Genomic DNA, 22,187 nt, shown 5'->3' with positions numbered 1-22,187 from the left:
GAAGTTGAGGAAAGGGGATAATGGCTCAAGGGGATTTCCAAAGAGAGAACTACTAGTGAGAAGGCCCTCAGTTCGAGGAAAGAGTTTGGCTTATTTGAAAAACAAAATTGCTGAAGTAAGCATAAGAAAGAGTGACACAGATGGGGTTAGAGAGAGTGATAGGGGAACCAAAGAATCGTGACCAAAGAAGAAAGTGTTTTAATGGAGACGTCAACTGTGCCAAACATTTCTGAACGGTCAAGTAAACGAAGATCAAAAAGCATCTTCTGGGTTTAGCAACAGGAAAACGACAAGTCCTTCACTGTGTCCTCTACCTGGGTTCTCATTCTTGGGCAAAAGTAGAGATCTCCTAGTTTTCGGGTCTATGCAAACATAGAACTTCCTTTTAGTTCTCTGAAATGTGTAAACAGAACTTTCTGTCTGTGGCATTGCGACACATTCCTGCGCTCCACTTCTTCCGTGACCGAGGCCAGCCCAAAGACAGAGGAAACACCGGATCCCACGACGGGTCCCACGGCGGGTGGCGGCTCCGCTCGCGGAACAGCCGTGTCGGGTTGGCTGAGTGCGGCTGCCACTGTGATTGGCCGAGGAGGACGAAGGCTGGGCGGTCCGATCTGCCTTTTCTCCAGTGGGGTACTTTCGTTTTCCGGCGCAGAGTCTGAGGAGGGACCCTGCTGTGTCGGAGGACGGCACCTGTCAGACTCGCAGACCCAGCGGAGGGGGCTCAGCGCGCTCCAGAGAGGCTGCCCTGCCTTGCTCCTGCTCACCGGTGCTGGCTCCGGCGTGCAGAGTGAGTGGGCGTGAGGTTCCGGGTGCCTGGGGTGGGACGTGCCCACAAGGGCCCTCTGGACAGAGCAGCTGGATGCCTGGTGAGCGTGGCTTTTCACAGCTGACCGGTGAATTCGTCATCCCAAAGAAAGAAAAGATCCCGAGTACCCAAGTGCGAGCAGTGCCATGGCACTGTCTGGCACGTTGCCCCTGTCAGTCGTGCTCTGATTGTAAAGTTGAGTTGTGCAACAGAATACCGCCCCCCCCCCCACCGGCTCCTGCCCGAAAGCACTGCACCTTCCCATTTATCCTCACTTGTCTTACTTCTTGCCTTTTTCCACCTAGTGACATTTTCTTCTTTTCGCAGAAAGTTTCATTTGCCCTGTGCCATCCTCCAGAGCTGTCTACATTAGACAGTGGCACTCTGCATGCAACTCCAGTTGTCTTGTCACCAAAGGTGCTGTGTGTAGCTGCTTCTTTGATTGAATTCCCAACCTCTCCTTGAGCATAAGGTGACAGGTCAGTAAATGTTCATGGAAATAAATGAATTTGGAATCTTAATTATATTTAAGGTCGAGGAGATTAATGTCCTCCTGGAATGTAAGTGATATTTAGCTCCAGAAAACCTCCGAACAATATAATTACTCTTTTTAAAATAAATTCTGACTAGTACTGAAGAGTTCTGGGATAGGTATATAGATTGTGCTTTAAATGTTGTTTTTATGGGTTAGAGAAGGAGTTGTTTATATGGAACAGAAATAAGACTTGAACCCCTAGCACAATCCAGTGTGCATTATTGCTTAATGAGGATACTGGGACTCAAACTTGTGGAATTATAATAGGGTTGTGTCTTTTGCTTTCCAATTCTATCTGAAATATGCAAGACTTCAGTTGACTAGATTGTTATTGAACACAAACTATATGCAGGATACTTTCCCAAATCTCCTTCTCTGGAATTTATACCCTATATGAAAGACATCATAGAGCTTTACAAGGAAGATTGGAACTAATGCCAGAATACAAGGAGACACAGGTCAAAGAAGCTTCATTGTCTCTGAGTAAGTCTCAGACAGCTTTGAAGAACGGCATTTATACCTGGTTTTAATTGTTGGTGGGATTTAGAGAGGTAGAAATTTGTAGGAAGACTGTTTGCCAAGATGAGTGGCAACTGCAGAAAAGCAGAAATGTTGCATCCAGTAAATAGTTTGGTGTCTGGATTGCTTTGTTGACGGATGAAGATGGGGAGGAGTGGAAATCAGGCATTTTTGCGCACCGTAGTGACATGGCCCTACCATAGTGCTGCTGAGGCTGGATTGGAAGGATAGTACTGAGGGAGGGAGGCAGCCAGTCTTGAGATTGGAGAGGAAGGTTTAAAGTTGGAGTATGAGCTAGGTTATTGGGGTATGGTCATGCCTGAGTGAGTAACAGGTTTTGTGAAAATATGAGAGTGATTCTTGATTTGTTAATATGAATGTATTGATCAACCTGCTTTGTGCCAGCTGCTATGTGTGTATTAGTTCATTCAGTCTTAACAACCACCTTGTTGACTGAGAGAGTAAGTGGCCTAAGTTCACTTGGCTGTTAAGAGGCCTTGTCACCCCTACTGGCTGATGGTGCTTTAGGCACATTTCTAGCAGAAGGGAAAAACCTTCAGATTTGGAATGTTCTTCTCAGGTAAAGTAAGTGTGAAGTGAAAAATCAAATTGCTATGGCAGGTATGCCAAGGAGAGTGCACTTACATATATTTTTACTGGTATTTGAAATGGCAACCAGCTTTACAGTTAAGACATTTCCTCTATCTCAGAAGGATATATCTGGAGTAGACATGCCTGCACATGTATGCTTGACAACAGGCATGCATCCCACATTCTTCTATACCCTGCTTGAAAATCCAGACCCTTTCTCAGAAGTCTGGCAGGACAGGATTCACTGACACCACCCCAAATGTTGCCAGCTGTCTGTACCATGTGTGCTGATATAAATCTAAGTTATCAGATGGTCATGGGAGGCACTTTGTTTCCCTAATTTGGCTTTCTAAAATTGGCATTTTGTTGAAGTTTTTAATTTTCATGGCTACTATATACAAATTAATAGTTACCCAAAGACATAAATATTACTTTCAAATTACATTTGAGAATGTTGGTTCAATCTTTAAAACTATTGCTGAGATTTAAGACTCCTTTGTGCCAGATTTATGGTTGACTTTACCCTATGACTCATAAAATATACCAATTAAAAATTTTTAATTAAATTAAGAATATGCTATAATTTGTAGGAGAGCAATATTTGGAGAGATTTTGTGATTTGTCTTAAATTTAAATAATGTTTTTAATTTATTTATTTGAAAAAAGTGCGGATTTATTTTAAAGGCATATTTATTGGTTACCTAGTATATGCCTGACAATGTTCTGGGAATATAGCAATGAAAAGAATTCTCCTTAATCCTTCTATTCATGTGACAAAAACAGACGACAATCAAAATTAAAAAAGAGAGAAAATATATGGTAGGTCAGACAGTGGTTAAGTGCTATGAAGAAAATGCATCAGGGAAGAGAGAGAGTGATTTCCAGTGTAGGAGCTGGTTGCAATTTAAATAAGGTGGCCAGAGAAGGCAGATCTGATATGCTAATATTTGAACAAATATGTGTTTCCTGGAGAAGGAAAAGTGTTTCCCTTAAAATTAATAAATAGGCTGTAGAATATCATTACTATTTAAATAATGTATTTGAGACAAATTATGTCTTGATCTAAGCAAGATGTTTATTTGGTTCTGGCAATTGAATCCAGAGCCTTGCACTTGCTAAGCACAGACTCTACCACTGAGCTGTGCCCTCACTGCTAAGCAAAATGAGTCAACAGACATGCTGCTAGAACCTTCCTTAGAGCTGTGGGATTCCCTCACGGTGTATGTTCTTTTTTCCATAGGATGTCTCAGTGGTATGAACTTCAGCAGCTTGACTCCAAATTCCTGGAGCAAGTTCACCAGCTTTATGATGACAGTTTTCCCATGGAAATCAGACAGTACCTGGCCCAGTGGCTAGAAAAGCAAGACTGGTAAGGAAAACTCACTGGAGAGAAGTTTATCTATACTTTAAGAATATTTATTGATGAGTGACTTGGAGCCATGTTTGCTGAAAGATGAATCTCATCAGTGGCCGTAGAGATTATCTGTTGCAGGAAAGTTTGATTTAAAAAATGCACATCTCAAGGAGGGGGCTTGAGGGTTAGGAAAGATGGTGGACATCATTATCCTAGACTCATGTATGAAGACACGAATGGTGTTACTCTACTTTGTGTACAATCGGAGAAATGAAAAATTGTACTCCATTCATACACTATGAACTGAAATGCATTCTGCTGTCATGTATAACAAATTAGAACAAATAAAAAATCAGCATACTATAGCGATGCTGCCACATCCATATTTATAGCAGCTCAATTCACAATAGCTAAGCTATGGAACAAACCTAGGTGTCCTTGAACAGATGAATGCATAAAGAAAATGTGGTATATATACACAATGGAGTTTTACTCAACCATAAAGAGAAATGAAATTTTTGCATTTGCTGGCAAATGGGTGAAACTGGAGACTATCATGATAAATGAAATAAGCCAATCCCCAAAAACCAAAGGCCCAATGTTCTCTCTGATATGCAGATGCTGACTCACAATAAGCAGCGATTGGCGTGTGGGGGAGAATAGAAGTTCACTGGATTAGACAAAGGGGAATGAAGGGAAGGAGGGGGGAGAATGGGAATGGGAAAAACAGTAGAATGAATTAGACATAATTTTCCTATGTTCTTATATGAATATGTGACCAATGTAACTCCACATCATGTACAACCACAAGAATGGGAAGTTATACTGCATGTATGTATGATATGTCAAAATATATTCTACTGTCATGTATAACTGAAAAGAACAAATAAAAATTTAAAAAATTCACATTTCTACAACATCAAATTCAGCAGTCATTAGCACTTTTAAGTAGTTTTGTCAGATTTAATTTGTGTTCTCCCAAATGCTTTGGAAAAGTTAAATAATAACTTCTCCAAAACTCAGGGAAAGTATAAAGGAAGAAATAATTTAAAAGAAATAAGTAGGGCTGTGGTTGTGGCTCACTGGTAGAGCATTTGCCTAGCATGTGTGAGGCAACTGGGTTTGATCCTCAGCACCACATAAAATATAAATAAAATAAAGGTATTGTGTCCATCTATAACTAAAAATATTTTTTAAAAAAGAAATAACTAAAGCCAGATTATGGTAAAATATTGACTAGAAATATGAAGATGGTAATAAATTAAGGGGTATCCATTTAAAGTGGTGTGTTCTATTTTACAATTCATTGCTTGCTGATTGCAAAAACTTTAAACATTCTGAAAGTATTTGACATAAAAAGTGAAGGTCCCGTTGATTTTTTCCCTTTCAGAGATCACTATGAATAGTTTCAGCAAAATCTTTTAAGCACTCTATAATTTTTCATGCTAATTGCATATAATAGAAACTATGTATAAACTGCTGCTAAGAACAATATCAGCTCAAAAAGAAGACCATAAAACCTAAGAAACACTTAAAAGTTATTTTAAAATAATTTCAATAAAGAAAGCAATGTTTCTTTTGTCTGTGTTAAATAGTATCTAGAGTGAAGTGTGTAAATTTTATATCTCCTAGGGAGCACGCTGCCAATGATGTTTCATTTGCCACCATCCGTTTCCATGACCTCCTGTCACAGCTAGATGATCAATACAGTCGCTTTTCTTTGGAGAATAATTTTTTGTTGCAGCATAACATAAGGAAAAGCAAGCGTAATCTTCAGGTATGACCTGGTTTTCATGTGTTAGTTCAAGTGCTCCCATGTTTACCCAAGATATATTCAGCAAATAGTACTGACCATACACTCACTGGTATTTAGAGAAGTTGTAGAGATGTACATCCACTCCCTTTATGTGGCTAGTATGTTTAGTATAAGTAAAATAAAATCCTGATTCATTTTATAAGCACACAAGGAATTTTCAAGTTTAAGTGTATCACCTGTTAGGTGTCAGTAATTCTGGGAGAACCACGATACTGTAACCTATTTTGCTAAAAATTGTGGATATTGAAATCAAAGAAAAGGCGCTCTCTCTCTCTCTCTCTCTCTCTCTCTCTCTCTCTATATATATATATATATATAGATCTGTTTTTTAACTTGAAATTATTTATTGCATGACAGGAAGATAGGTAGCTTTACAGTTCTCTTTCAGGACTTGAAATTTTTTTCAGATTTAATTTTTTTATTTATATATGATAGTGGAATGCATTACAATTCTTATTACACATATAGAGCACAATTTTTCATATCTCTGGTTGTATACACAGTATATTCACACCAATTCATGTCTTCATAGTCATACAATAATCTCCAAGGAACTTTAGTGATCTTAGTCCTTGGGGTGCAGATGAGGAATAAGTCTGAAAATGGGAAGGTTTGACCTCCCACAGGCCCTGTAGTAAGTTGGTCACTTGGTTAGACTCCACCTTACCTTCCTTCTGGGGGAGTTGCCATTTGTTGGAAGAGGTGACCAAAGGACCATCCAAATGTGAGAAAATGTGCTACAGAATTTTGGGAGTTCTTCAGATGTACTCCCAGTATGCCACATTTATTCTGTATTAGTGCAACTTTTATGTTTTAATAAAGGCAAAAGCTATCACTTTCTTATTTCATGCAACATGACTAAACTTTTCACCTTAGGTAATTGAAACTTTCTCAATTCCAGTGAGCGGGGAAATCAGATTAACTTTACATAAGTTTGCTCCCTTTCAGACTTTGTTTGAATGTACCTGTTATAAAGAACCATCCACAATTGACAGTATTTTTCAAACTAGCTTTGACAACGGTAACAGAAAAAGTGAAATGAATATCTTTGGTTGTAATTCAAAGTATAAGCCAACAGCCAGATTAATTGAAGAATATCATAGATAGTTCTTACATCATTTGCATTGTCTTTAGATCCTAACAGACAATAAATAGCCTCAAGAAATAGATAATGATATTAAAGTAAAAGCATTATATGAAGGACTTGAAGGTGTGCCTCAGTGGTAGAATGTGTGGTTAACATGTGTGAGGCCCTGGGTTCACTCTCAGCACTGGAAAAAATATTACATGAATCATGTGTGAAAATTCTTTGTTTTGAAATCAAGAAGTAGTTTAGATATCTGTAATTACTTAGTAAGTGAAAGCAATTTCTGTCCTAATTTGTGAAAGGAATATTTTGATTTCCACAAAAATAGCTTATGAGAATTTAATAAATGAGGTATGAGGTTTCCCAAGGAATATAAGCAAGTTCATATCTATTTCTAATACATAATGGCTTAAACATTCTAACTTTGTTTCTTATTATCACCATCTATATCTAGGATAATTTTCAAGAAGACCCAATACAGATGTCTATGATCATCTGTAACTGTCTGAAGGAAGAAAGGAAGATTTTGGAAAATGCCCAGAGATTTAATCAGGTACTTTTTTCTAATTGAACACCAACAATTATAATGAAAATTCATTCATTCATTTCACAAATATTATCCAGGCCCAGATCAAGGCAGTGGTGAACATCCTTCTGATTTTATAGCAAGAAGCAGGGAAAGTCAGGTTGAGAGATTTTATGGAACCTGGCTTTACAAAGGATCCTAACCTAAAGGATCCTAATCCAAAAGATTGTTATCTGGGGACAGGTTTGTTTTGAGCTTCTCAGAGAACACCTGAGTCTTTGAACACCTTAATAAAGGCTTTTATGGCTTGAGGGAAGGTCCTGGTGTCTGGGGGTGTCAGGGACAGTAAAGAGGCACAACAGGAGCCTCCTTTCCACAGTACTCCAGCTTTCCCCTGGCTGCGCAGTACAGAAACATTTCTTTTTCCCCTCTTGCTGAAGTAACTGTTGCATCGATATATTTTCTATTCATACCAAAGTATGTATGCATGGGATGATGCTTCAAAATAATCCAGTTTGGGGGCCAGAGGAGAATACAAATAAAACAAGAATATCTATGAATTCATAATTAATTTTGAGGGAATGCCTAAAGCCACTAAAAACAGAGCAAAAAACAAAGTTATAGACCAAGTTTACTTATAAATATCAATGTAAATCCTAAACAAAATATCAGGGACCAGAATTAAATGCTAGATTAAGAAAATAATGCATTATGACCAAGTAGGACTTATTACATGTTACCAGGGTAGCCCCTGCTTGGGAAATCCATTGTAATTAATTATGTTAATAGTGCAAGGAGAAAAAACATTTTCTTCTCTTCATAGATGCTGAGCAGGTCTGACAAAATCCAATGCCCATTCCTGATTAAAATGTGCCGTAAGATAGGAATTGATGCATACTTCTTAAACATACTAAAATATACATCTCTCAGTTCTAGAGACAGTAATTCACTCAGAAAACTCAAGTTAGAAACACATGACAAGGATGTTCACTATTTTGCTATTTAACATTACATTGTTGATATTGGCTAATGTAATTAGATAAGAAAAAAGTCACTAGAAGCATAAGAATTAAAAACAACATAAAAAAGTATGAGCTCTCCTGAGTTAACTAATAATTTTGTGATGCCAATAAGAACAGCAACAAGTTGTTTTCTAAAGCTGTACCGATGAATTCTGAAATTCATATGAAAAATACACACACATGAATAACAAGAAAACTCCTGAAAAAATATAGCAATGAAATGGGACCAGCCCTATCAGACGTTCTAAAAATTTTCTATCATTAAATGTGGTTCAAAGGTTCAGGCTTATATAGAGACCAATGGGAAGAGGAAGAAAAATCTAGAAATAAATCCAGGTGCATATGGAAGTTTATATGTACAGGTGGCAGTTCAAAGCCCTGGGGAAAATAGGGACTTTCCACTAAATGTAGTTAAGACAGCCAATTGCAAAAAGTTAAACTTGGACCTGTGCTTCACATGGAATATAGGAACAAGCATCATACATTTCAGAAATCCAAATAAATAATTAAAAGCTCTGCTGTGATATTTCACAGTAGGCTGACTGCAGATAACAATTATGTGCTACATATTTCAGAAAGCTAGGAGAAAGGATATTTCTTCACCATGAAGAAATGACTCATGATTGAGGAGATATGTTTATCCCAATTTAAACATTATACAGTATATACATATGCTGAATTTTCACATTATTATGTACAATTTTTGTATTTTATGTATCAACTAAAAGAAGATAAAATTTTTAAAATGCAAAATATAAAATTAAAGGGCTGGGGTTGTGGCTCAGCGGTAGAGTGCTCGCCTCGCACATGTGAGACCCTGGGTTCGATCCTCAGCACCACATAAAAATAAATAAGTGAAATAAAGGTATTGTGTCCAACTACAACTAAAAAATAAAACATATATATATATATATATATATATATAAAATTAAAAAATAAAAGTAAGACATGAAACTATGCAAGTGCTAGGGAAAAAAATGGATGGATTCCTTTATATTCTTTGAGTAGGGAAAGACTTTCTAATATGAGGTCACTAATATGAGCAATCTAGGTATTGAGGAAAGATTAGACTGACTACCTTGAATACATAAAAAATCCCACATAGAATGTACTATGAAGGACACTGTAAGAAAGGTTGACAGTCACAGTTTTTGCTGTGTGGAGCCTTTAAACAAAAGTAACATCTTTCTAGAATCTAATCTCCATGAAAATAGGGGCCATCCTGTTTACCACTTAATGCCTGGGCCTACAAGGTTGGCTGACATTTACTTAGTACCTAGTGAGTGTGCACTGACAGGGTATACCTTCTGTGATAAACAGACACCCAGGTCTGATTTCCTGGTAGAACTGAAGACTCCCAGGCAAGTCTGGGTTTATATCTATTGGTTTTGTAATAGCAGATTTTCACTGAAGTTCTTAAAGAAATACTTTCCAATTTCATTATACCTCTGAATCCTTTGGGATGGTGTTAAAATGGGGTTCTGGTTTAGCAATCAGATTAGGACCAGAGTTTACACATTCCAAAAGCTCCCAAGTGATATAAGATGCTGCTGGTCTGGGAACTGAATTTTGAATCACAGGGCTTTAAAATAAATAATGACAGGATTAATATGGATAATGTTAATGAATATACATAAAATGTACAGAATTTGAAAAACCCTTAAGTAATGCCTGTGTGATACCATTCGACTCTAAAAATTGATGGAAACTTCTAGAAACACTATTTATTTTAAGCAAGAACTGAGCCTAGGCTTTCTATAGCCTTTTAACAGTTTGCCAGCATTTTCCAGGGCCTCAGGAACTGAGCTGTTTCTTATTGACACACATGTGGGAAACTTGTAGTAAGTTTTGGAAGGTCTGGAGGTAGGTGGGGCTCAAGGTGTGAACTTGACTTTGGAGTGTAGCCAGTGAGTAAATGCATCAGAAGATGATGGCTGCTAACTATGCACTTCCCATTACAGGCTCAGGCAGGGAATATTCAGAACACCGTGATGCTAGACAAACAGAAGGAGCTTGACAACAAAGTTAGAAATGTGAAGGATCAGGTTATGGTGAGTATGGAGAGAAACGTGCATTTATTCTGTAACTGTTTATAGGGGAAAATGATTTCAGTTGCCCTGAGTGCAAACCTAAGAAGGAGTCTTTTGAGTAGTTGAGAAGAAAATTTTTGCTGCAGGTTTAAACCAGAAGTAAACAAATCAGTAAAGCCAGCGAACAGCTAGACTTTTTATAGTCCTATCATAACTTCCAAACATCCAGTTTATTTTTCTGCCTTCAAGATCATGCAGTAAATGTTGACTTTGCCCCATTATGCAATAAACTGCTGCACTAAACAGTCCTTCAACATCCACACTCTCAAATCAAATCAGGGTTGTTCTGGGAGTCACACAGAGCCTTAGGGTAAGCAAGGCCTATCTTCCTCAAGCACAATTTATTTTTTTCCAAGCAGATATTTTTCTACTAAGACTTGGAGGAGGAGCCAAAAAAAAACATTTCATTGAAAGAAATTCCTGTACATTTCTAATTAGAGTAAGATAATTGGCAGCAATTTTATGATAAAACTTGGAAGATAGCATATGGAAGCAGAGGGCTGCCACAGCCCCCTTGTTGGCCTGTGTTAATTCTTCTCCACTGAGGTTACCTGGGGAAAGGTTAAGGAGCTCTGCTTCACATGAGGCCCACATTTGTGGAAAGGCCTTCCAGCGAGAGGTCCAGTCCTGCCCTGGGTCTCTGGGTAATACCAGCATGGCCTGGACTCCTGTATTTTAGATGACATTTTTTCCAAACCCCAGACTCAGGAGCAGTAGTGTCCTGCGATCTCCTAGGGGAACACAGCATTAAAGTGGAAACCAAGCAAGCTTGGTCTGGAAAAGCTATGGAAATCTAGAGAAGGATGTGTATAGATATGACCAAATGCAAAAGAAATGAAGCTTATTTATAAAGCGCATGTACAATTTATTGTCCGAATTCAGATGTGTCTGAATAAGAGGCCCCTGTTAATAATTACACCTTGACAGCAGGTGCTCAACCAGGACTGTCCCAGTTAAACAGATGTGCATGGTCACCCTCCTCATTTGTAAGATCTGAGAAAATTTTCCATGAGCTTGCTTTGTCCTGCTGTGTGCTTCATGATGCAGTTGCTAAGTCACACCTTAGAGGTAGTCTCAGAAATGATGAGGAACAGTCAAAATTTAGGCCCTGAGCCAGGTAATAACAATTTGAGAATTGTTACATATTTTCATTATTTTTTAATGTTATTACCTTCTTATCAGTGAGAATGATAGTATTTCACCTGTGTAGTTAGAGCTTCACAAGGCTTATTCATCTTGAAGGGAGCTAGAATTATATATTCCTGGATTCTGTAGAAGCAATAATCTGTTTCCTGAAGTCTTTGGAATCTGATAATCAGAAGAAAACTTGTTCATATCTTTATCTGCAGTCTATAGAACATGAAATCAAGACCCTAGAAGATTTACAAGATGAATATGACTTTAAATGCAAGACCTTGCAGAATAGAGGTAAGAGTTAACCAGGAAAGTAGTGCCCCTGGGCTCTGTGCCTTCCTATCAACACCAGGTAACAAAGGAAATCACTCCTTTACATTTGCCAAGCATTTTCTAGCTCTGAGTTACTGATTTCGTCTTCTTGATCACCCAGACCTTCACATTTCAGACAATATAATTATTTGTCATGGGGCTTTCAGTAGCATCCCTGACTTCTTCCCACCAGATGTCAGCAGCACTACCCTTCCGCCCCCAGTGGTGACAGCCCAAACTGTCCCCAGACATTGCTGAATGTCCCCAGTGGGGTGGGCAAATTCACTCCCAGTGGATAACCACTGACCATGTGTAACACACCTTATTGTTTGTTGTATCTAGCCCACTGATTGGCATAGACTGGTAGATGTTGCTTCAAATATTTCAGCTCATGTGTATACACTGCAGATAGGTTCAGCATTTTTCTCATTTACTGTTTTAAAGCAGTTTCAATTTATTTTGTTGTTCCTGCTTATTAGTAACAGTAGTAGCAACTAAAAATAACCCCAGAATGTGCATTGTATAGAACAGGTAGAGTACCACATTTATCCTTGTCTAGTGAACATTTGATTGCTAGGGAGAGATTATCAGTATGATTTGAGTAAACAGTGTGAGAGAAAGAAACCTCAACTACTAGTTGTCCTTGTCTCTTTCCAAGCCATAGATGTATTTCATATACACTTTTTTATCTGAAGTTTTGAATTTTGTCATTTATACTTAAGTAATATTCTGACAGTGATTTAAGTAGAATAGTAGTACTGTTTTCAATTACATGAGTCACTGAAAACTAGTATTTTATTTCAGTGTGCCCAGTTTTATACATTAGGGCATTTTTTGTTGTTGTTGTTGTTCTTTTCAATAAAGGTTGAAGGCCAGACTTTGAGTTGATATCATATTTCTCCTAAATCTGTGTGACGGTTAGCTTTAATTTTTATCTTTTTACACATATGTATTTGTCCACTGTCTTTCAATTCACAGAACATGAAACCAATGGTGCAGCAAAGAATGACCAGAAACAGGAAGAGCTCTCTCTCCAGAAGATGTTTTTAATGCTTGACCATAAGAGAAAGGTAGGCCTTGCTTTCCAGAACAGCATGTTGCTTTTGTCACAGGCTGTAACTAATGGAAGTTAGTTTAGAAGAGAGGAAAAATTATTTTTATAACCACTTGGATTAGAGCCCCAGTTGAGAATGAAAGGATATTTGCTTTGCTTTGGAGAAAATCTTTTTTTTTTTTTCATTGATTAAAAGTGAATTTATTTCACGTGGTTTCTTCCTCTCCCTTTAGGAAATAGTTCACAAAATTCGAGAGCTGCTGAATATCACTGAACTTACCCAGAATGCCCTGATTAATGATGAGCTAGTGGAGTGGAAGCGGAGACAGCAGAGTGCCTGTATTGGGGGGCCACCCAATGCTTGCCTTGATCAGCTGCAGAACTGGTGAGTCTCCGGAGTGGAACACTGGCAGCTGACTGGCTGACCACAGAAACTCATAAAGAGCACCTTTAGTGAAATGAGCCCTGTCAAAACTTTGGTTTAGAGTTTGACATAGTCCAGCTTCTTCTTACCCTGGAAACTCTTGGAAAGTTCAGTGTTGTGTGTGACTGTCACCATGGTCACCAAGTCTGCTTGATTTGGAGCATTCTTGGACTATGGGCTGTATCATTGGACTGTACCAAAACCCCAGTGACGTGTTTGTTAACGTAACACATTCAACAACTTGAGTCCTGATGTTTTATTAAAAATAAAACATCTTGAGTCATTTTCTAGGCTTACATGAAATAGTGGTTTGTCATGGGCCACCCACTCAGCCGTCCATCTGGTAAGTATGAAATGCTGGCTCTGTGCTGGGACCTGGGCACACGAAGATTGATTCTTGGGCCTTGCCCTTCATTTCCCAGTGTGGAGGGGAAGACGATATGGGAATACTTCTGAACAGTGAAGGGTTCCAGATACTCTAGCAAAAAGAGGGCAGAGGAGGTGGTCTGCTCTGGCTCTCTGAATGGGAGGAGAAGTTCTTCCCAGCAGAGAGAGGAGGTAGGCGGAGGCCCAGAGGCACACTGGATGGCTGGAAAATGCCAGGGAGATAGAGGCAAAAGATGCCTCAGCTCGGTCATGAAGGTTCTTAGCTCCACGCTGAGAATGAGGGTCTTTACTCAGGGTGCACTAAAGGCAAAGGCAGGCTTTTGGCCTAAGCAGGAGTTATATTTCTCTGATTTTTATTTAGAAAGGGCACTCTGGCAGCAGCTTGGAGAATAGAGACAGAAAGGCTGATTGGGATGCTATTAGCATATTACTGTGTCCTGGGAAGGGACCAAGAGCTGAACTTGGGGTGGACCAAAAGGGATGGAAGAGGTGGGATCTCAGAGTGAACCTGAGAGGATGGTGGCCTGAGATAATTGCCAAACACCCAAGCACCAGAGACCTAGTGGGGTTATTTTCATGAGATTGCAGTGCTGATTTTTTAAAAATCACAGTTAATATTCAGCCATTTATTTTTATTCTGTGAATTAATTGCCTGTACATATTCCAAATTTCTTGTGGATTAGAGCAGAGCTTCCCATCCCAGACGGCGCCTAGATACTGACCCCCTGAGCCCTCCAGGTGGTCAGGGAAGTGCTGGGGTGTCTGGAGCCCCCTAGTGGTCATCAGAGGCTGTAGGCACTTCTTCCTGAGACAGAAGTGTTCCAGTGTTCCCCAGATGTAGGGTTGTTTCCTGTGTGCCATGGCTGGGACTGGAAGTGGACTGGGAGATGCTGGGCAGCATCTCCTTGGGAACTCACCAGCCACCACCCTGTATTCACATTTTTGTGATGGAGAATGGCTCTCAGTACTTGGAACTGGATTCAAGAAGTAAAACTACTAAGCAAAGTTAACGTTCTTCAGCGGGAAGATGTTTTCAAAAGATTTCATCTGTCATCCTCCAGGCAAATAAAATGGCCCTTCCACAGCACACCTGGGCTTAGGGGCTATGTCACCACTAGCACTGACTCTAAGGAAGGAAAACCTAAAATCCATCTCTAGGTTTTCTCACTGCCTTCTTATTTTAGAGTCTAGGTGAAGTCTATTACTTTCTCCTCTCACTTGAGTGAAACAGTGGTCTTGGTTCTTCCCTCCCCTTCCTGCATGGTCCCACAGCTTCCAGACTCTCTTTTGCATGGTGTCTCTGACAGGTCTCACCAAGGCTGGTTGCTCATGGTCACTGTCTTGCTGTAAAACTTCCACGGAGCCTCACTGTCTCGCACCGCCTGAAGGCATCTCCTTGCATTTCCCCTGACTCTGCCTTCCTCTTTGCCCTCTTTAAATCCCAGATACCTTTAAGGTCAATTGAAGTTACAGATCACCTGGAAGCTCTGCCCCACCCATCTCTGCACACTAGTGTAGGTCTCCGGAGTGTACAGAAGCTTTTGATCCAGGCCCTAACCAATCAGTGGATGTTAATTTTTTTTTCCTCCAAAATAACTGAGCTCCTAATGACAACATAAGCCTCGCCTCCCCCACCCTTCCTTCACTTCTCCCTGGAGTGTGGAGTCCACAACATGGGTAATAATATGTTGCCCAAACAGCTCATGGATTCCTATAATTCTCTTCAACCCAGGCTGCTTTGAGACCATTGCTCATTGAGACACCTGTGTCTTGTACCTTCCCAGGTTCACCATAGTTGCAGAGAGTCTGCAGCAGGTTCGTCAGCAGCTAAAAAAGCTGGAGGAACTGGAGCAGAAGTACACCTACGATCACGACCCTATCACAAAAAATAAAAAGGTGTTATGGGAACGCACTTTCAGCCTCTTCCAGCAGCTCATTCAGAGGTAACTCCAGGGGGATTTATTTGCATCTACTGCAGTTGATTTATGCAGAGGAACATCTTTATAGCAATTCAGATAATTTAGAAGGATTTAATATTTAATAGGCTAGACACATTTCTTAATGGCATTTGACTTCCTGAATTCCTTGCTTATGCTAGTGGTCCTCCAGTCTTCCTAGGCTGGAAGCCACAGCACCCTTAATTTTTACTGCCCCTCAGCCACTCTATGCCAGGACCTAGCATGTCTGCCACCAGGGTGTTTATCCTCTCCTTCCTGTACCTTGGCCTCATGGTGTTTCAGGTTCTCAAATCTTCTTTTCTGGACTCTTACATAGTAGCCTCCCAACCAGGCCCCTTTTCCAGCCCATGCACCCTAGCTCCTGAGACCCAGGGGTGTCCCAGGACAGAGGTCTCATCACGTAGCAAGTGGGGCACCTCAGCTGGACATTCCTGGCCCACTTCCACAAACTGGACCTGCTGGCTGCTCCTCTCAGCTTCTTCACATACCCCATTTCCATGCAGATGCCAACTTGCTCTTTCCTGGGCCCACGCTGTACAGTTTCTTCTCCACGGCTCTATTTCCTTTACCTCAAGCCTTCTTGTCATACCTACTGTCCTCATTATATCACCCTCAAGGTTTTAGTTTGTGCCTCGCCATTAAACCTTCCCAGAGTTCCCAAGCAGATATTCTCTCCCTTGCAGACCTGCCCAGTTCATTCTCTATTCCTCTCCTGTTCTGCCTTTGATTAGAAAACTGCTTATGTGTTTCTGTTATCTTTGTTGAAAATGGGAAGGTTCTTTGTCATCCTTCCTCCCCACTCCCGCCCCCATGGGGCTAGCACATTGCCTTGTAAAGAATAGTTTTTCCAAACTAAGCAAAAGAGTAGAGTTCCTATTGCAAGTGTCTTTCTTTCTTTCTTTCTTTCTTTCTTTCTTTCTTTCTTTCTTTCTTTCTTTCTTTCTTTTTTTCATTCTTTCTTTCTCTCTCTCTCTCTCTTTCCTTCCTTCCTTCCTTCCTTCTCTCTTTCTTTCTTTCTCTTTCTTTTTTTGTTTTAACATTAACTTGTCATTGAAAATATTAAGGACGTTTGAATTCTTTTATTGAAAAATTTGATTCTTAATGCAAATTTGTAAATGAACATAAATGATTTTAGACTCTTCACTGTTGGATAGTGTCATAAGTTTTTACAATTACTCTGTTTTTTGTTGTTGTTGTTTATTTGTTTATTTGTTTTGTACCAGGGATTGAACTCGGGGGCAATTAACCACTGAGCTACATCCCCTGCCCTTTTTTTTATTTTTTAATTTGAGACAAGGTTTCACTAAGTTGCTTAGGGCCTTGCTAAGTTACTGAGGCTGGGCTTGAACTTGTGATCTTTCTGCCTCAGCCTCCTGAGCCACTAGGATTACAGGCTTGCTTGGGTTTTGGGATTTCTCTTCTAACTAATGGAATTATTTTGTCCATACAATTTGTCAGATTCCTACAGACTGGTTTTTAGGTTATGTTCTCTATTTGTTTCCTAAGGAAAGTTATTTCTTCTTTTGCTGCCTCAACCTTGATGGACATGCTAATTTGTCTATTCTTTCTGGGTATTTATAGTTCATTTGTGGTGGAGAGACAGCCATGCATGCCGACTCATCCTCAGAGGCCACTGGTCTTGAAGACTGGGGTCCAGTTCACTGTGAAATTGAGGTAATAAAGATGTACTTCCATATGCTATCTGTCCTGTAGTTTGTACCCCTAATTTTCTTTTACATGATGGTTGTATAGGTACTTTAGAGGAAATAATTTTTCATGAAATAATTTAATATGAATTCTTACTTAGAATATCCAAGATTCTATCCTTTATGCTCAGGATAGAAATATAGCCAATGTATATGCAAATATATACACACCTGGGATTTTTTCCAAATGTAAATGTAATGCATATTCATAGTAAAAAGGAATACAGAATTGCAGAAATGCATATGATAAAGAGTGAGAAAGTTCCCCAGCCACACCTTGAGCAGAGGCTCATAACCTGAGCTTTATGAACCCCTAAAACTGAAGTATTGTATGCAGACATAGATTATGATATACATTTTTCTGGTGAGCTCATAGCTTTTATCAGTTTCCCAAAGTGGTCTGTGATCTAAGTCTGTGGACCACAATAGTACAGAGCCTTGTGTTTGTCTTTCCATAATTTTGTCTATGTCTACACAAATATGTGTAAATCCATGCATGTACATATATATTTCATACATAGGCACACATGCACATAAAATTCAGGACAAATAGTATTTCATTTTTTAGAACTAGGCTTCTACACAGGTGGTATTTTGTAGCTGCTTTTCTACTTGTTGATAATGGTAGACCTGGTCTGGGTGAGAACATGCAGCTTTGCCCTGTTCTAAAGGATGGTAAGGTACGTTCATTTACTCTTTCCTCTAGAGTTGAGCAGTTAGACCCTGAAGAGCTGGGCTTGCCTTCAGGGTTGACCGTTGTTGATTCAGGTCCACAGGTGCTGCTTCCCTGCCTGGCACAGTTACAGTAGCACAGATAAGCACCCATGGGATCCACAACTCACAGTGGGCAGGAATAGTGGACATCTATCTGATCCTGGCCTCTGCTCCACTGAACAGAGCTGACCAGAGACCTGAGCGTTCTTCCCCACAGTCCCCAGCTAATGGAGCAGAGGCATGTGATGTCTCAGCCCAGTCTCATGCCTTCCATCTTTCCATACCTCCCTGGCGTGATAAAGCCGTACCCTCATTTTTCTGGTTATGGATGATAGTTTTTATTTTCTCCCAAGAGGGCAGAAAATCAGATAAAAGTTTTATAGAGTAACATTCACTATTTTCACCATATAGATTGGCCCAGAGTACAAACTTTGATGAACTCTGTGTTGGCAAGTTTATTTGAAGAAGCTGCTACTCTCACTAATTTTGATGGGAATGTAGAATTAATGCTGTGTGCCATCAGAATTTAATATTAAATTTTGCCTCCAGCAATTTTACAGCTAGGAATTAACCCTACAAATGCAGTTAGGAAAAAGCTAAGTAGATATGAAAGCATGTCAGTTTCATTGTTTGTAAAAATCAAAAATTGGAGGGGGAATATTTTATATAAATGTACATATATGGGGAATTGGCATAATAAGTAAACTGTAATAGATAATTTTTTTAAAATAATGTCTTTTATTTTTCTTTCCAGACTGTTGGTGAAATTGCAAGAGCTGAATTATAATTTGAAAGTCAAAGTCTTATTTGACAAGTGAGATATTTTTAATATTATCTAAGATACATGTACTATTGAAATACTGATTTTTTTTTGGAAGAGGGGTACCAGGGATTGAACTCAGGGGCACTTGACCACTAAGCCACATCCCCAGTCCTTCTTTGTATTTTATTTATAGACAGGGTCTTACCGAGTTGCTTAGCGCCTCACTTTTGCTGAGGCTGGCTTTGAACTCATGATCCTCTTGCCTCAGCCACTCAAGCCACTGAGATTATAGGTGTATGCCACCATACCCAGCTGAAGTGCTGATTTTATTAACCAAATATGGACTCCTCCATTAAATGAGCTGATTCATCAACTGTTCAACCTCTCTGTACTGGGAGGAAGTTTGCTACCTCCCTGGGGACCTAGGGCTGAGCCCAGGGTCCTAACTCTGCTGCCTATGAGCAGAGGATCCATCCTAGTCAGATCCACTAGAACTGTTATAAATGATCCAATAGATTTAAATTAATGGCGCTCGATCCAACAGAGCTGAAGATCCAGCTGTAAGACTGTGGCCAGCCGGGAGGCTGTCGTTTCTAGAGTAAGGTTACAGGCATTGGGGAGCATACATGGAAACTGCTGCTGTCACCCTTTTCTTTTTGGGTTATCGGGGACCCAAAAATGGGCAGCATCTTTCATGGGGGTCCAGATGGAGCAGCCCACCCCACTTTGCGCTTAGACCTCAGACCTGAACTAGCAGTGACTCACCATTTACCTTGCCAGGCTGTCTCCCCCCACACATATTTAATGCTTTTGTTATCTTGTATTATCTACTGATTTAGTAAGTTTCCAAACCATTTATGAGAATTCAGATCATTTTCCTCTGGCTTTTGGCTTTTTTCACTCCTGTAAAAGTCATCTTCCTTGTAGTACTGCCTGCACCTTTGTCTTCCCTTTGGGCAAGCCATTGTCTTCGACTTCTCTGTAAACCAGTTAGCTTTTACTGCAGAACAAACCATCCCTAAACTTAGTAGCTCAATGCCCAAAAACCTACTGTTTCTCATATGCTGTGAGTTGTAGATGGCCCTTCTGGTCTGGGCTCGTTTGGCTGGAGATGACTGGTCTAGTGTGGCCTTGTTACATATCAGGGGTCTCAGCTGGAGTAACAGGGTCCTCCTTCGTGTGTCTCTGAGAGGCCACCCTGAGCCTGTCACATGGCGACAATGTTCTTCCAGCAGGTGGAGGCTAGCCTTGAACTTGTGCAGTCAGTCCCATCCATTCTGTCATTAGAAGCAAGTCAAGGCCAGCCGAGGTACAAGGGATGGCAAGTACTTCTCAGGGACAGCTCACCACACTGCTTTTGCTCAGTTCTTTCAGCTTGTTTGTGCCCCTTTGTCTTTTCGGTCTGTTCAGCTCTTTTTTTCTTCTTCTTTTGATAAGGCAACTTTGAATCATACTGTTACTTTTATTTTAAATTCTTTTTTTTTTTCCGAACAGGGAAAAATAGGTCCCTTTTATAACTATTATTATTCACAATGTCACACTGACATTCTAGCTGAGATAGGAAAGGAAGGGCAGCTAACTCCTGTGAGTGAGCTAGTGATTTCTCATTTACATCTATGCCACCAACAGATACATTATTTGGCCCGAACATGACAGTCCCTTTTAGGTTGTTAGAAAGTCCTTAAAGGTACTTGAAACTGGGTACTTTATATAAAGAAAATAGGTCTATTTAGCTCACAGTTCTGAAGGCTGTGAATTTCAAGATCAGGTGACAGCGGCTGGCAAGGGTCTCGTGTTATGGCACAATGTGGTGGGTGGTATCCCATGGCAGGCATGTGAGAAACTCATGGTGAGAGAGGAAACAAAAGAGCAATCTGGGAAGGCCAGCTGTGCCTCATAACAACCGGCTCATGGAGTAATCAGTGCAGTATCACAAGACCTAGCCCACTCCTCCAAGGCAGGCCTTGATGGCTTCTAAGGGCAGCACCCCAGTGACCTAATCATTTCCCACTGAGCCTCACCTCTGAACATCACCACCCTGGGCACTAGGCCTCCCATACAGGAAGCTTTTGGGGACAAACTGTATCCAATTGTAGCTTGCCAAAGTGTTCACTGAATTTATATGAGGTGCAAGATCTTTCAAGATTTTAAACTCAAACTGAAACGTGCCTGTTTCCCCAAATAATCGACTGTTCTGGTACTTTCACAAGAGCATTGAAGATAACAGAGAAAATATATATATATAAATTAAGCAGTCACCTTGGAAGGTCCTCGGGGTTCTGTGGCACCAGAGCAGTGTGTCTGCTGGAGCTCCAGTGCAGAGCGCGGACTCGGCTCATGTTTCTTGAAGTTGTCCTCTGCTCTTTTCACCCCTCAGCTCCTCACAGTGTCCCCTAAGGCTGGTGCTATTAGCTTGTTGGACAAACAAGGAACGTGAGGCTCAGGTGGTTTCTTTGCCTGAGATCTTGGCTTGGTGTATACGAGTGGGTGGAGGAAGGGAGTGAATGAGTCAACAGGGCAGCAAACCCACGGGTATGAATTTATTTTTACTTACATACATACTTCTGTATTTCTTTTAAAACTTATTTCAGTCTTAAATGCCCAGGTGTAATTTTGTATATATCTATCTTTTTTCCCCCAGAGATGTGAATGAGAGAAACACTGTAAAAGGGTACGTGATGTATTTTGTACTATAGTTTGTTCTCTTGTTTGTTTGTGTCTAATAGCTTGAAGCCTTTTAATTATTTTTCTCCTGTATTGTATAGATTTAGGAAATTCAATATTTTGGGGACACACACGAAAGTGATGAACATGGAGGAATCCACCAATGGAAGTCTGGCGGCTGAATTCCGACACCTGGTAGGGAGACCCGCAGGCTTCCCCTCTTAATACTGTCTGATCTTTTAGCACTCTTGACACTGGAGTGGCACTCAGTGGCACTTTGCAGTGATGGCTTCTCATCACCCGCCCTTAGGGCATCCTGCTTTGTCCTCCTTGTCCAGGGTTGTTCCCTCTGCTTTCCACCCGACTGTCTCAGAAATGCTCCTGCGGTGGTCTCAGTTCAAGTATTTTATAAACACATGTGCACATAAGTTAGAGCGGCTCTTGTGGCTCCAAGATCTGTGACCAGTCACTCTGGCCCCCTGCAGTTCCCACAGGGTTATGGCTCCTGACTGCTCCTTCTCCCGCTCTCCACGTCCCCAGCAGCCTGACTCTACCACTTTCTTTTCCGAGAAGGAGCCCCCCTTCTTCAGCCTGGCAATAGAAATTCAGGGGGCTGTTTTAAGTGGGTGCTGCCTTTTTTTCTGTGTCTGTGAAAAGAGTAGCTGCCAGATGTTCTGAGGCTCCCAACATCTGGGCTGAGCCTGAAGGGAGGGTGGAGGCAGC

General features: G+C 40.4%; 1 protein-coding gene across 2 annotated transcripts in view; it reads left to right on the top strand.

Moving 5' to 3' along the window:
- The first annotated feature begins 618 nt into the window (after positions 1-618).
- Stat1 (signal transducer and activator of transcription 1) overlaps positions 619-22,187 on the top strand; it is a 37,860-nt gene continuing 16,291 nt past the window's right edge. The window contains exons 1-14 of one of the 2 annotated variants that reach the window (XM_048808190.1): positions 619-790; positions 1,136-1,287; positions 3,694-3,822; positions 5,440-5,584; positions 7,165-7,263; positions 10,220-10,309; positions 11,698-11,776; positions 12,773-12,864; positions 13,082-13,233; positions 15,444-15,602; positions 17,199-17,291; positions 18,792-18,851; positions 21,442-21,471; positions 21,566-21,659. In XM_048808190.1, the coding sequence (XP_048664147.1) occupies positions 3,695-3,822; positions 5,440-5,584; positions 7,165-7,263; positions 10,220-10,309; positions 11,698-11,776; positions 12,773-12,864; positions 13,082-13,233; positions 15,444-15,602; positions 17,199-17,291; positions 18,792-18,851; positions 21,442-21,471; positions 21,566-21,659 (1,221 nt within the window). In that variant the 5' untranslated portion in view covers positions 619-790; positions 1,136-1,287; position 3,694. The remainder of the gene's footprint in view (positions 791-1,135; positions 1,288-3,693; positions 3,823-5,439; positions 5,585-7,164; positions 7,264-10,219; positions 10,310-11,697; positions 11,777-12,772; positions 12,865-13,081; positions 13,234-15,443; positions 15,603-17,198; positions 17,292-18,791; positions 18,852-21,441; positions 21,472-21,565; positions 21,660-22,187) is intronic. The other variant, XM_015481161.2, reaches the window with a different exon arrangement.

This window comes from Marmota marmota, unplaced genomic scaffold, assembly GCF_001458135.2.
Source record: "Marmota marmota marmota unplaced genomic scaffold, marMar, whole genome shotgun sequence".
Lineage (NCBI taxonomy): Eukaryota > Metazoa > Chordata > Mammalia > Rodentia > Sciuridae > Marmota > Marmota marmota.
The sequence above is the reverse complement of the archived record's forward strand: the minus strand, read 5'-3'. Positions and strand labels throughout refer to the sequence as shown.